The 15974-nt window shown below is 34.7% G+C and overlaps 1 protein-coding gene across 1 annotated transcript; it reads right to left on the bottom strand.

Annotated features, from left to right (window-relative positions):
• Positions 1 to 3849: 3849 nt before the first annotated feature.
• On the bottom strand, positions 3850 to 14496 carry LOC146140789 (sialin-like). Its single transcript, XM_083392707.1, has 8 exons — positions 14440 to 14496; positions 12285 to 12494; positions 10913 to 11146; positions 9862 to 10036; positions 9159 to 9283; positions 7475 to 7715; positions 4645 to 4778; positions 3850 to 4002 (listed from the first exon to the last, which is right to left on the bottom strand). The coding sequence occupies exons 1-8, from the start codon at positions 14494 to 14496 to the stop codon at positions 3850 to 3852; spliced, it is 1329 nt and encodes a 442-aa protein (XP_083248833.1).
• Between the last annotated feature and the right edge of the window lie 1478 nt (positions 14497 to 15974).

Here is a 15974-nt window from a genome sequence, read left to right as displayed (position 1 = left end):
TCGTTAAATAGAAATGCTCTCTGTTAAGGAATGCGTCGGGATTATGTAGCCTATGTACAAAATATTTGTTTTTTTCTGTAATGTGTTTTGATTAACTTTTTTAGAAAATGTAAAGAAGTATACTTAGTTATGCTTACCTAAAATAGAGATGTGACTTAATTTAAGATAGCATTTTAGTAAGGGTAACATTGTCTTTACATGAAACAAATCGCATAAAAAAGTACTTAGCGCAGCGACCGATATAGACGCAGTTTCCTGGATAGACAAGAATGTCGCTCCCTGCTGCTTTTTTTCGCGGTTTTCGAACGGCGCGTAAACTCGTGATTGGCCAATATGCGGATGACATCACAGTCCAGTTTGAACATTTGCTATCAGGACATTGGAATTCAAAGTAAGTTTTGGCAGCTCAGCGCTAGAGTGCTTGTTAGATATTTAGGTTGTTTTCCTTAAACCATGAAGATTAGGGTTACATAAAAAGATTAGGGCGCTGGTCTAGAATCCTACCACAGTTCTAAAATCAACGCACAAAATTTGAGTTAGGGTGCGGGTTAGCGTTTGGGTGTGGGTGGGTCAAGTATTATTATATTCTTTGTTTAATAATAATACTTGACCCACCTTAACCCAAACGCTAACCCGCACCCTAACCCAAATGGTGTTTCGTTGTGGTAGGATTCTAGACCAGCGCCAAGATTAGGCTTTGTTATCAAATATATTTTCAGGTTAAATAGTCTAAGCTGTATTTATAGTTTTATTTATAACTTTTATTTTAAGTAGGAAAAAAAATAATTTACTAAATAAATGACTTTAAAGCCTCCACTAATTTTCATCTAACATAGAAAAACAAGCTCTATTACCTCTGTGGGCAATTGCATTCTACTGCGAGTGAACACCCAAATTTTTTAGACAATTTTAATGCAAATCTTGATCTTTGTATCATGCCAGCGTAATACCTTGGGTGTGCATAAAACCCCAAATGAACACTTGAAAATTCATTACTGAAGATCTCGACTAAAGGCTTGATTAAAAGTTCAAGGTGGGATTTGAAGAAGGGTACACGTCAAAGATATTCCTCATGAACTTGGCTTCTCATCAATATTTACAGGTAAATTAGTGATTAATATTTTCAAGATTTTTGTAAATTATTATATTTATTTGATTTTTGTTTTATGCTTGCAATTGCCCTAAATGCTAACAACAAAGACTTTAAAATGTATCCTGGCTGCGTTTAAATTTCTTTATTTGGGCAGCAATTTTTTTTAAAACCTACCAGTGATAGTTATACAATGTCACCAGAATTTTAATTTTATATATTTCTGACCAGTCTGCATTCTGTGGACCAGAAGCTACACAGCACAAAACGCTATCACACAATAAGTAAAGGCAAAATAAACATAATATGACAGAATTATTGGGAAAAAATTATACCATAGACTAGTACTAAGAATGGTCTATATTTTTTTAATATAAAAACAAAGTTTAAAAAATGTAAAAAATACTAATATTCATTATTAAATGTTATTATTGGCAAAAAAATGAGATAAAAATGCTTGATACTAAATTTTACCAAACAAATTCAGGTTGCACAAGAAAATACATTAACAGTGATATAAAATTTCTGTACTTGGCTAAATTAGTAATCGGCACATCTAAATTTTGAAACTATGGTTGAATTGTGTTAGGATTCCAAACGTCTGGATCATAATATTACCAATAGTGAGAACAATTAATCACAAAACACTTTGCTGACATAATAAAAAAATCAAAAACATGAAATAACTATCAGGTTATTTTAAATTTTTTGTTTAAGGCAACCAGTTGGGCATTTATTGTACCATGTAGAAGCACGTGCATCATTGCAATTAGTTTTTGGGCTTTGCTCATTTCGATTTGGTTTCATAAGGTAAATGAAGTTAAAAGTTATGTTTGTAGTTATTAATCACATTTCCCAGTTAATGCAGCTTAAACAGATGAAAGTTGGATGGGGTTTTCCTTAGCTTGACAAACACATGAGCCATTTTTATAAGGTATATAGTCCCCTGTTCGACCCTATAGCCCTAGCAGTCACTTCCCTATTCCCTAATTTTTATATTATTTACCAACAGCTCTCTCGATGTATCACACACGCATTCAGATTAGGATTAAACTGCTGGATTTTCGTTTTACACCGCTGGATTTGCATTGTTCTTATTTTTTCAATACGTTGTTGTTAACGTTACTTTCCTGTTTTAATGTGCAATGTGCATTGTTTTACACATAGTCTGTGAAATGCAAAACTTTTTAAATTTTGTCTTTTAGACTGTGTTAGTGTACTAGAGCAATTCAAGTAACACTATAAAATTCGTGTGTTTTGCAGGTCCACAGACCAATTTTCTAGTCTTTTTTACAGTTCTTTATTGTCAACATTTTTATACTGTCGTGTTTGTTTTACTTTAATACTATATTATTTCTATATTTTCCTGGATGGTAATTGTTTAGAAGATTTAGTAAGAATTTGCAAGTGTAAATAATTACAGTCAGATATGTCACAACAAGTATAAGTGTTTTAAAAGTTCAAAAAAATATTTATTATGTTTCTTTTTTGCGCATTATACCGTAGTTGCGAACGTAATTTGTAACTTCATTGCAAACGTAATTTGTAGGGCATGGAGTCCAAACTATTACGCAAACATAACAATGTGAACGCTTTCAATAACCTAGTTTTACAACGTAGTTTCCAACGTCGCATGAACTTTGTCCGGATCACACATTTTTACGTAAAAATAACGTCTGTGATAAACGTATAAATAACGTCGCTGAACATCGTAATTTGCAACGTCTAATCTACGTCGTCTGGAATAGACACTTCTACGTAAAAACAACGTTCATGATAAACGTATAAATAACGTAGTTGCACAACTTCGCATCTAGGTCGTAAAGTGTCGACGCTTTTACGTGAAAATAACGTTCATGATGAACGTCTAAATAACGTAGTTGCACAACGTCGCATCTACATCGTTTGGTGTCGACGCTTTTACGTGAAAATAACGTTCATGATAAACGTATAAATAACATCGCTGAACATCGTAATATGCAACGTCTAATCTACGTCGTCTGGAATAGACACTTCTACGTAAAAATAACGTTTATGATAAACGTATAAATAACGTAGTTGCACAACGTCGCATCTAGGTCGTAAAGTGTCGACGCTTTTACGTAGAAATAACGTTGGTTGCAACGTCTTATCGACCAAACTTAAACCAAAAATCTACGTCGCTGCGACGTCAAATTATTAGCTGGGTTTTTGCTACAACAGCCGTGGTACCAACCGCATTACAAAGAGACTATAAGCCTATATAAGAGAACTGTAAGTGGCTAATAACACAAACGTTACGCCTCTTAAAAAAATTCTTGCTGGAGGAATAGAAAAAAGGGGTTCTATGTTTAGCAATTCTCTACAAAAAGTTTTCACTACTAAGCTAAGCAAAACGAAATGAATCTTGATGGAACAAAATATTAGTAAAATTCCAAAGGATGCACGTTGTAAAAATGTGGAATTACGCGCTTGGCTGGCATTTGGTGACTGTGTGCCAACTTTTAAGAAAATGGAAATTGCAATATTTTTCGTGATGTGCTCGAGAAAAACTAAAGGTATATTCGAAATCAGCGCGAAAAATACACCTAAGACTCATTATTTCGTTTAAAAAAAAGTGAAAATTTGTTGACCAGTGTAATTACACAATTCTTGTGTGACCAAATTTATCGTAACAAATTTAAAAGATAAATTTTACCAACAGGCACAAGGGTTTACTGATAAAAAGGAAACAGAAAAAAAGGAAAATTATTTTATCCGCATATGAAGGTAAAAAAATTCTAACCTTCGCGTTTTTTATCGGCGACACATTCTGATGGCTCCTTTGCCCATTCTTGAACCTCAGCAGCGGCGAATATTAGGTAGAATAAGCTTCCAAAAGCACAGACGCCGGCCGATATCCAAAACACGGTTATCCATCCAGCGATAGAGTTCTTAAACGTAGATTTGATTTTACGAGTAATTTAAAAACAATTAACGTTTTTTATTTGGAATAATTAAAGATTGCCACTCAGCAAAATTTAATATGTAGATTTTGATAGCAAAAGCATTGCTTTTAAGCCTTGAAGTTTGGCAAAAATTTTAATTTTATTTCTAGATTCTGCTTGTAAAATAATTAATTGACTAAAGCTGACTATATTGTGTAATCGCATAAACAGCTACGATATGATCTATTAGCTCTACAACAATTGTGGCATTCTTTTGGGACTAGACCCGGGATCACCGAATTTTTTTCATGACGGGCCGAATAATTCAAAGGTATTGTAAACGCGGGCCGGGTAAAAGTTTGGGTTAATTTTGTATTGGCTTTATTAGATTTAATTTTTATAAAACAAACAAAAGATAATTTATTGTCAAATTTTTATAGTGAGCTTCACGCAATTGACGTTTTATTTTAATTTTACCAAAATTTGAAACATCCACATTAGAAAAGTAATATTAACTGTGTTTTAGGATCAGTACATATATGAACTGGAAGAATTAAACCCGCTTTCTCGTATCTGGCCCGTGGACTGCACTTGGGTGAACCTTGTCAGAACTATAAATATTTTTTGATGCTATTACTTATGACTCACGTCGTCCAAAAGTACCCAACCGAACACTTGTGGCGCAAGAAATCCTGGAATATTGCCAAAAGTATTGCAGAGTCCAAATATAATTCCAGCAAACCGAGGAGCTATGTCGACCGCATTTGAAAGACATCCTGGAGCTTTAAAAACATATATAAACTTTCTTTATATGTAAAATAACTGGTATTGTGTGTTTTTGTCAAAGAAAGCATTGCGAACTAGCGTTTAGCTTTGAATTTCCAACGCAGTTCCTTCAGAGGTAACTTTTTGGTGCTCTGATCGAGTTAGTTTTTGAGCCCCGATTAAAATGTTCTGTTTTTTTAACAATGCAGTGTCAAAGCACCCTTCGAAATTTCCTATCGTAGTATGTTAGCGATTTGCCATCAAACGATATTTAGGCAAATTAAATATTGTAATGAACCACCTTAAAGAAGGATTGTATTTAAAAAAAACGTCAAAACATAAAAAGTATTTTTTTAACAACAAACTAAGGCTAATTTTCATAGTTTATCTAATTAGTGAAAAAGTAAGAAATAAATGTAATATTGTAAGTGTCAAGGATTTTTTGCATTATTTATTCCACCATATTGTCAGCGCAATACCGAAGTAATGTTACGTAATTTTGTCAAGATGTGGCTATTGGAAATACAACATCTGATGGTTTAGTAACCTGCCTGATAGCGACAGATTTTGTATCAATAATTCTCTGCATTTTTAGGTATTTGTTAGATTTAAGGCCCGGTTTCTTATTTATACCACGTGTGAAAGGATATGTTGTTTGTTTGTTACCGTATTAGTTATGTTTAAGTCTACAAAAAGTCCAATAATATCGGATCAGAGCCGACATACCCGATGCAAAGTGATAGAATCGGTACTGGTCGATACTCGTATCGTTGCTGAAACATTACCAAAACAATTTTATTTTATGTTAAAAGATAAATAAATTTCTGATAAAATATTGCAATAACCATCGAAGATATTACATATTACATTAACCATCAAGGGTTCGTAACGCAATAGCAAATTTCGCCTGAATAGCAGAAATTATGACAATATCGATTTTCAATTTGATTGATTTTGCTTCTTTGACCATATGACGTCATTTAGTATAGAACCGGATGGAGATATTGTATGTCAAAAATGTCAGGTATCGGTTTAGGAATAAAAGTATCGGATATCCATACAAATAAATCTGGGCACTCTGGCATTCATTTGGGTTTTTAGGAATTAACTAAAATCTAGGTTATTTGTTAATTGATAAATAGATTTATATCTATAGAATAGCTATAATATTAGATAACACAGCATAGAACATATAAAAATAGAGACACCAATTTCATTGTGTCAAAAGTTCTTAAAAGTTGCATCTCAGGTCGGTGTACAGGTTGTTCGAAATATCAACGTAGTCCAGCACTACATTTTATAGTTATTTTTTCTAAGGTAGAGTTGCACTGTTGCCAATTTGGCAACCGAGACGCCTAATAGATAATGACTAGGGCCCGCAAAAGTCAATAAAGTTAAATTTTTTTAAGGAGCTCGTCTGTCCACGAATCAAAGAATAAAGTTGTTTTCAGCACCTAGGGGATTGTTTGTAAGAAGTTTATAGGTTAAAATTTACAATGAAGTAAAAATTTTCTATTAAAGTCAAATTTTGTCAAATTATGGCTTTTGACAAAGTTTTTTGTGTTTGAGAGTAATTTTTGTAAAAATCGCCATGAAAGCATTGTAAATCAGGAACTGCGACACAATTAAACCATATTAACCCATAAAAACGGGAAATAGGTAACAATGCCCACTTTGATCAGCAGTAACTTTTATCGCAAATTGTCTATTTTTTTTATCCATAGTTACGCATTTAAATAATTCGTATAAAACACTTCCTCTTCATAAACGTGGTCTTTTCGAAGATCAACAGTTTGGATTTTAGGAATAGCCTACTAACATTCTGTAATACAAAAATGCCTAAGCAAGCTAAATCTAACGCCAGAAAACACGACGCACTTTTTAAATCCATAAAACACCTTGACTTTTCGACAAAATATTACGTTTGGGTCTAAAATCGACAAAATGTTATGTTTGAGTAACTGGCATCAATTCAAGGAAGAATTGTAGCCTCTACAAATAAGCAATTTCGTTAGGTTAAAATTAAGTTAAAATTTTTTTTTTTAGGTTAAAATAAAAATGGCCCTAAATTAATGACCTTTAGTATTTCTCAGCGACTTTTACTTTCATTTAATATTGGATGTTTAATCGGACGCTTTTATTATTTATAAAAAAGATCTTCAACAAAGCTAGTTAAAGACAATTCTGATTGGTACTCGGTGGAAAAATATGATTATTGTCCAAAACACTAATATTTGTTTTTATGATTTCAGGCAGGTGCAAATGTAATCAATTGTTCAAGTTAAGTCCCAGACAAGTCACTATTAACGCAAGTCAGTTCAAAGTCAAAACATTAGCATAAAACCAAAAGGTTAAACTATGCTAAGTGGTATATGTGAAATATCTCAACTGAAAATAACAAAAGCGCAGTAAGGCTATATAGCAAGCCGTTGTTTAAGTTCAAGCTAAGTCATTTGTCGAAAAGACGTAAGTCAAAGCAAGTCATTTTATCCTAAAGACTTAACTAAAGTCAAGTCATTTGAAAACAGTGACTAAGTGCACTTATTACAACACTGCTATATTGTTCTACGGTAATTGTGTCATTACTTGACTATGTGTATAGGTGTATTTACGACTATAGGTGTATTTACGAACGTGTCGATTGAAGTTACATGGAAAACATCAAATCGCTTAGATTACCATGACATCTTTGTTCTACACTAAAATAACTGACTTGCAAATGCGTTGAATCCAACTGACAAGCAAAACAAGATGACAGCGGACGTTGCATCGCATCCCACATATCCGGCAAGCAAAAGGAACAGAGAGGTCATCACCAGTGTCAAGGTTTGATTGAACTTTCTCATGGTTAACATCGAAATGCTTGTTTTCCGTAGGATTAAGTCGGTCATGAAGCCCGCAAACAGCGCCAGAACAAAGTTTACAACTTCGGGGATTGCGGCCAAGAGACCACTCTTTAAAGAAACACGCGCTGTTATTAAGTTAAAGGGTATTTAGAATCGTAATGTCTAATTCTAAATAGTAAACTGTAAGTAAGTCGAGTAAACATCTTTAAAAAGTACATTATTCGTATATTCTTTCACATTCGAACCAGTGAAGAGTGTTATTTTAGGATAAGTTATGGTTAAATTCTAAAGTTTTATCGTCGAAACAGTTATGGTCAACATAAAGAAATGTAGATCTCTTAATTTATTAAACATTTGTATATTCGTAAAGCAGGGATGTCCAACCCGCGCCGGCCTGATGTTTACGTGCGGTTCAACACTTATTCTCACATTCAGTAGCCGTTATTTAAAACAATTGTTTCGACTTTCATCAAAACACATAGAACGCGCAGTGATGTAGGCCTAGGGCCTAGGCCTTAGGACAGGGATGTCCAACCTTTTAGCAGAATGGGCCGCATTGCCACTTCAAAAATTTTGATGGGCCGTAAATCCCATTAAAGTAAAGAGGTGACGTCATATCGTGACGTAATAAAACAACTTTACTTATAAACAACCGCTCTTCCAGATAGAACTTGTGCGCAAATACGCAAGAATTAACCCCGGGAAAGCGAAGTTCTAATCGCGCGAAACGCGAAAAATTGAGTTTACATGCCGTATCATGCCGTGGTATGACACCATTTATTTCCTTAAAACGGTCCGCAAAAACACGCATTAAAAAACACACACACATCTTCCTTAACAATGATGCGTAGCCTACTCAAGTGTCCTATGGATGTTGAAATGCGACATTAGACTCGATTATAGTCTCAGAAATTCTTAAATTAGGTCTACATCAAATACTGCGCAATTTATCGCGCTTCGCGCGATGATGCCGAAAAACGGATGTTTGTTAGTTAAGCTGTTTTATGACGTAATTATGACGCCCCCTTTAATCTAATAGGTTTTGCGGCCCATTAAAATTTTTAAATTGGCAACGCGGCCCATTCTGCTAAAAGGTTCTCTGTCGTAAAGTGTTTTATGTAACGAAATTGAAAGAAAAGAAACCGCGAAACCCCTTTGCTACATAGCGAGTATTGTAAAACTACACAATTGAATTCAAAAGCACACCAAAAACGCTCGGAATTTAGAAAATAAAAAGGCGACATATTTCTTTGAACAACTGTCTAAAACCAATCGATTTTATACTGATCGTACCTCTGAAACACTAAAATGAAGAATTGTCACCAAATAAGTGGGTAGCATTGCCGCCAACGTTGTCATATGCCATGCTGAACCAAACAGAGCGATAGCTATCGCCAATGTCGGAAGTGAAGTGAATATTGATTTCCATGGCGTAGCAAGTGGCGGAGATTCCTAAAATGTTCAGGATTCCAAATGTAGAACGCATACAAAAATATAGATTTACCAATACAATTTAAAAAAATATACCACACGCCGAGGCAATTAAGTTACCTTGCTTTCTTGTGTAGTAGTTTTCAAGATATAGTTCTTCTCTTGCAATGATATTCTTGGATGTTCTTCTGGTGTTTCGAAAATAAATAGCATCCACATAACAATCCAAACTAAAGAGCAACCGCCTGTGAAATATTGCTTTTTAAAGGGTGGTCGAAATATTTATCGGAAACCGAAGTTTGAGTTAAAACCCTTGCAATTATTACAAATTGATGGTTTTAAAGATAATATGGATCGTGCAAGTACCACATCAACAACTTTTTTCGGCCACAAGCCCTGTGTTACATTTTTAACTGTAGCAATAAACATAATAGTGTTTCGCAATTTTAATAGGCATAACACTTAGTATCGGATGATACTTGCAACAGCACCTGAGATCGAGTACCCAACTTAATGTTATCGTACATCCTTGCTTTTTAAGTACCTTGTTCTGTGTTATACTTAATTATTTGGTCGGAGTATCAAAGTACATATAGAAGTTAGGTAACCATTTGAAGGTTTGGAATAACTGTTTATTAAATTGCACCGAAGAATATTGTCCTAATAGGTAATCGAAACGTTGACGCAAAATTTTGCCGGAAGAAGATTTTGACAAATGTTTATTTAACATGGTTAATTGTCTATTTTGCGTGTCGCGAAGCCTACTAAAATTTTTCAACATTTTTTTAAACGCTTTTATAGTCAAAACACCATGACCACTTACCTGTTATGTAAAACACAGCCTCCCATCCTAAATTTTCGGCGACCACGCCCATCAGCAGAAAGTTAAGAAAACTTCCTACGCTTGACCCAGAAAGGGCAAGGGAAATTAGTAAACTTCGTTCCATTTTTGGGCCCCAAACACCCCAGGCACCCATTACGGCAGGAACAAAAAATCCCTGTCAAATTTGATTAAGTAATGAAATAACAACATTTCGCATACACTTATACAGTAAAACACGACGTGTGGCATCATGGAAACGTGTATCGTGTGGACTTGTACACAAATTGTTTCCAAACGAAGAAAGAAACAAACCTAAGTGGAATTAGATAAAGCCCATTTTACATTACCGTATACACGTTACTTCTGGCGTCATGCTCGAGGATCTGCAATCTAAGCCAGGGGTCGGCAACCTTTTTTACACTGCGTACCGGTTTAAAACTGAAATTTTGTAGCGGACCGGCCTTAAAATACAACAAATGCTCAGTAAAGGAAATTTATTACAACTTTTTTCAATAAACTAATTAAAATGCATACTGGTACGTTGGTTTTAAAAGCTTTCCTGCCTGAACAGAAAAATAATAATTCATTTTATTGTGGGACGTTGTTTGCATGATTTGATTCTATTGCACTTTAGGTTGAACACGGTTAAGGATAAAAAAAACATGATATTTTGGCCCTTTTTCGATATATTGTACATACGAGGAGTTAGATTTTACAATAAAAAAACGCATTTTAAGATGTTGTGTAAGTGCTCCATCTATGGCCACAGCACACTGGTTTGTTTTGCACCTCACGAGTGCTTGAAACTAATTGTGATTTGATTTTTTATATACCAATCAACCATGGAGTATATTTAAACGAAAGTTAAAGTGATTTAGATAAAAAAATACTTTCAATAGTTTTTGACTTTTCCTTGCCTTTTTCTGGCTTTAACGTACGATTTGGGTTTCAATCAAAATTTTAATCTGGAAACCTTGCTACGGACCGGTAACGAACTCCTCGCGGACCGGCGGTTGCCGACCTCTGATCTAAGCAAAGCAATATTTCTTACCTGAAACAAACCGACAAGTACTCGGGAAGCCACCAAAAGTTCAAAGTTAAAATAGGCCATAGGTGGAGTACATATCGTCAGTACAGAGGCAACCACAGTGGAGAACACTACAGTATATTTCATTCCGAATCTCTTCACGACCACTGCCCCAGGAAAATTGGATGCGACAAAGCCGTAATAGTAAGCACCCAAGACCAGTCCTTGCTCTGCCGAATTCCAATTAAAATTTCCGTTCTGAAAAAAAAAAGCGCCGAAGTTTAAGCGCACTTACAAAATCGTACAGCCAATTAAAGGTTTAGTAAAAACACCCTTTTACCTTTTAAGACAAGATGTTTATTCTTGACAAACGATTTTCTTACCGGTTCGAGCAAACATTATCCAGCAGCAAGGTATTAAGATAAAATATGAGTGACATTTACTGTACATTTTTCTGAATTCAACTAAAACTGATTCGAATTCAGAAAAACTGAACATGCTACTCGCCTGGCGAAATACATATTTTTCATTTTGAGTTTAAACGCCCTATACTGGTTGTTAAAGCAATGCGCTTTTCTAGCTTATTAAAAAATGTTAACTGTTATCGTCAGCATAATCTGTTCTCTTGGAGGGCAAGATTTTCTTGTTCAAAAACATATTAAGATTCAGTAAATTAATCGCTACCGATTTACTTTCTTTTTATTCAAGTTTTTTTTCTGTTGCTGGCTCTATATTTTGTAATACGTTCATTTGCATCAATATTTAAACAATACCAATGTACAAAATGAAGTTAATATATTTAAACTAGTGGTTGCCAACTCTAAGGGTCATTAAATTGGTTGCAGGGCGTCTGCTGGTGCACCTAAAAATGTAATCTCTTTTTTGAATGAAAGGAAAAAGTATTTTTTATATCCTCATAAAAATAACGGCTTATAGTTTTAAAGGTATTGCCAAGGGTCGGTCTTAATTAGGGATCATTAAGCTTGATAATGGTTTGTACAGTGTCCCTAAAAATGTTTAGGGTTTTCTGCTTTAAACCAGGTCTGCTGCGTGCACCCTGCAACAACGTACTTAATACAAAACGGTTATTCTATTGGACACAAAAAGAGAATAAAAATCCACAACGAAAATGACGATAAAATAACTCAGGCTGACATGGTTAAACCTAAAAAAATGTCTCACTATAAGCTAATACAAATGCTGTTTTTTTTTCAGCAGAACTTAACCAATTCAATAATAAATCAACCACATATATATTAAAATATTATAAATACACTTTAATATAAGGTTTAACCTGGTTTATTATACCATACTTGACTGTCTGATGTGGTCGACAGACTTTGGTCAAGATATTAAAGAGAAAGTTTTAACCAGATTAGGTTACAAAAAGTCCTACGTAGTTTGCACTGTTTGACGTGGCTCCTCTGTCTGGACAAGAGTTCATCTCCTCATTTGCTGTTGAATTGTCGTTTTCGGATGTAGAGTTCACCATGGCCACGATAGCAATACTGACGTTGTTTCTTAAAAACGTGAGGCAGATCAAACCGAAAAACTGCATTAGAGCCATTGAATGCCGAGCCTTTATATAGCATCCAGGTGTGGGTTCCTGCATAATACAACTGTTTGAGAACGAGCCGAGCTGGGATGACCAGTGATGGAGCTGGGATGACCAGTAAAAGTCAATAGGTGGTTTCAGTCGGTTGCAAATTGGTTTACCTTCATTACTTCCTAAAAACTGCCATACATTTGTAGTAAACGTTGTTTATTTCCCCTATGTTCAGTCAAGATTAGGGTTTTATGAGTAGGTCTACAATATTATCTAAACTTGATTTGCAGACCTGTAAGAGGTAGTAATGGGGTGTAAGATATAATTGTAAACGGTCAGCCCGACATTTTAAAATACTATTGACTGACAGGAAATGCTGTGAAAACCATTTATCTGGAAGCCTATACAATACAGGGCTCTACAACAGGTGTGACACACATGAGACCCTCTGGCTTGTTTCGTGCGGCTCGCAAAACCTTTTTAAAATAATAGCTTCTTACCCAAGAGCTTAATTTATTTCAATAAAAAGGTTTGTTTACGGATAAAAAAAGAAGGGAATGTGTTGCAGCCAAAACGCAAAATTAACGACCGAAGATTACCGTATATTAAAATGTTAGTAGCTATCCAATTACAATATAGTTATCGTGAAAAATGGCGGCAAAGCGTTAGGGTGTTATTTGCAGCCAACAGCATGTGTCTAACAGGCTTAGACGTCAATTTAGACAGTTTTTGTTTAAAAGTTTGACGCTCTACGACTACGTACACATCACATGGAATTCCTATCTATGGGAGCGTCGCAAGATCGAAAAAAAATTGAGAATCACTGACATACACCATAGAGAAACCCCGAGACATTATCTGTAGGCTACGCTAAATTTTACATTATCTGTACGTTAAATTTTATATTACCTGTATGCTAAAATATATTTTGTTTTTTATCGCCTCAGCTCGCACTCTAATTTTGCTTGGAGTACAGTACAATTTAACATTAAAAAAATTACAAAATGCTTTATTTGGTTTTAAATCTTCGCTGACTTTCTATATATAAAGGTAACCACGGCAAGTTTACAATTTAAAGGGATTCGAAATTTTTTTCAAAAGTAAAAAACGACGAAATTCGGCGGCATATGGAAAGTGTGCATTGTCGTATAGGTATTTCTTTCGTAGGTCGACGCGGAAACTTTTAATGTTTGTTGGTGTGCCGCAAGTGCAAAAAATTATGTAAAAAATAATGTTTGTTCCACTAAAGCTGGGAAAAACGCCTAATTATAATTACATTAAACTGGCCACATAAATACGGTAAAATGCGTTATTTAAGTCGTTTTGGTTGGGTAGAACGGTTATTTTGATAGAGACATTAAATATTGCGCGTTTGATAAAGACTTGACAGGAATAGCGCTTTAACAAAAAATACATTTTGTCTTGATTTTAGAATAAGAGTCACATTTGGCCTTCAGAGTAAATTGAGTTTAAGAGCCTTGACGTAGATCAAGTTTGCATTTAACGTTTAAAAAGTCACATAAAAACAGTTAAAAACATTTCTCGCAGCGGAATAAAAATACGAATAGGCAAAATGGCGTCTTGGCCAAACAAAAATTTCGCCTTTAGGTAGTTGATATGGGAAACAACAATAATTGTTACGGGCAAAATGCCCAATCCTTGACCGCCCAAAATTGGCATAAGGTTTATCATGCGCCTAATTATGTGACATTAGAATCAACTTTTAGAAAAATATTGGGGGCAATTCTGGCGCAAAAGGTAATAAAACAACAATAAAGGTAGCTTTGTCTTACATTTTTTTTTGTAAAACAGTGCAAACCATTAATGTCAATCGAAAAGTGTCACTTTACTATTTTCTTGGGACCCAAATTTAGGGTCACAACCCACTATTATCGGAACCCTGCCTTGCAAATGCTTTACATTCGGTAATAACCTAAATAATTAAGCGGACTAACTTCGCTACATGATTTATGAGGCACTCTGAAGAAACATTAATTGACCTCACCTCTTTGATTACAGTTATGTTCATGTTGGTATCTTTTTGCTCGTCATCTTCAGTCATTTTGAAGTTCAGTGCAGTTTCGAGTTTGAAGCGCTTTATTTGTTAAATGTTGTTAAAACAGTTTGGTCTCTAAACAGTGCAAAACTGTTTTTAATTATAAAAAAAAATTACTTGTGTCTCCAGTTAGCCACACAGTCACGCTGTCAGCACGCTTAATGACAAGCAAAACTGCACAATAGGTTACTTATTTTATATTCGCTGCGTCATGCGTCATGCGTCATGAAAGTAGCGGCGTGATTTTCAAGTTGATATGTGCAGGTCATTTATTTACTACGTGAAAAGTTGCCGCCTTTATTGCGTGTTACATTTCTAGCTATAACTATAGGCTAGGTGATAGTTTATCACAAGGGTTACAAAAAGTTTTTGAACAAAAAGAAAGACGATTGCGAGCGAATAACTGTTAGGATTGACAAATGCGGGCAAGATATAAAAAATTGTATCTTATTTTAATAGCTTGACATTTCTGGTCTTAAAATATAATTAATCTGTTTTAATTGTTTTGCCATCCTTTACCTTGTGTTGTAAAGTGTTTTTCTATTCAAAGATATTCCAAAAATATTAATTAAGCGCGATAAAACGCTGATTTGCGTTCCACCATTCGTCTCAAAACAACCATAAATGCTTTCAACACAGACTCACTACGACAAATCCAAATACAGTCCTACACGTACAACAATATGTTGTTTAAAACAGGGGTCGGCAACCTTTCAAGCAATGCGAACCGGTTTACAAGTAAAATGTTGTCGCGGACCGGCCTTTGAAAACAACGATGTTCAGTAAAGGAATTCTATTACAATTTTGTTCAATGCGAAAGCATGTTTTGCCGCAAAGAGATGCTCCCATCTTGGAATTATCGAAAAACCCGCGGGCGGCATCCGGCCCGCCAAGCGACAACCAACCCGCGGTTCATTTCATTAAAACTTTCAGGCCTTAACGTTTTCTTTAAAATTACACTTGTATACGATTATACACTTGTATAGCATTTACCTATTCATACTCTTACAAGCTTATGTCAAAATAAGGATATTTAAAGCCTTTTTTTTTTAAAGTCACACTTTCTAATATTTCACAACCTTTTTTGACAACAAAAACTTACGTAATACAAAAACAATAAAATAAGGACAATATGAAAAAGTACGAACCACAGATCGACACCTAAAAAAGTATAGAATAAACATAAGGCTTGTCACTTAGCTTTTTTGACAATCAATTTCTAAAATCTGGCTTTTTTCAACGTGGTTGATGTTAGCAAAATAATATTTTGAGCTTTTTTAGTCATTTTCATAGAGGCTAAAACTAAAAAAAAAAAGTTAATGTGTTTTGAATATAAAAACACACTTAATTGTTTTTGACGTTGTTCCAAATTTTTAAATACAGTTCGGGTTTAAATCAAAATTTTAATCTGACAACCGTGCCACGGACCGGTAACGAACTCCTCGCGGACCGGCGTTTGCCGACCACTGGTTTAAAACAACGTC

The sequence above is a fragment of the Ascidiella aspersa genome, chromosome 6 (genome assembly GCF_963924565.1).
Source record: "Ascidiella aspersa chromosome 6, kaAscAspe10.2, whole genome shotgun sequence".
NCBI lineage: Eukaryota > Metazoa > Chordata > Ascidiacea > Phlebobranchia > Ascidiidae > Ascidiella > Ascidiella aspersa.
This window is presented reverse-complemented; position numbering and strand designations above follow the sequence as displayed.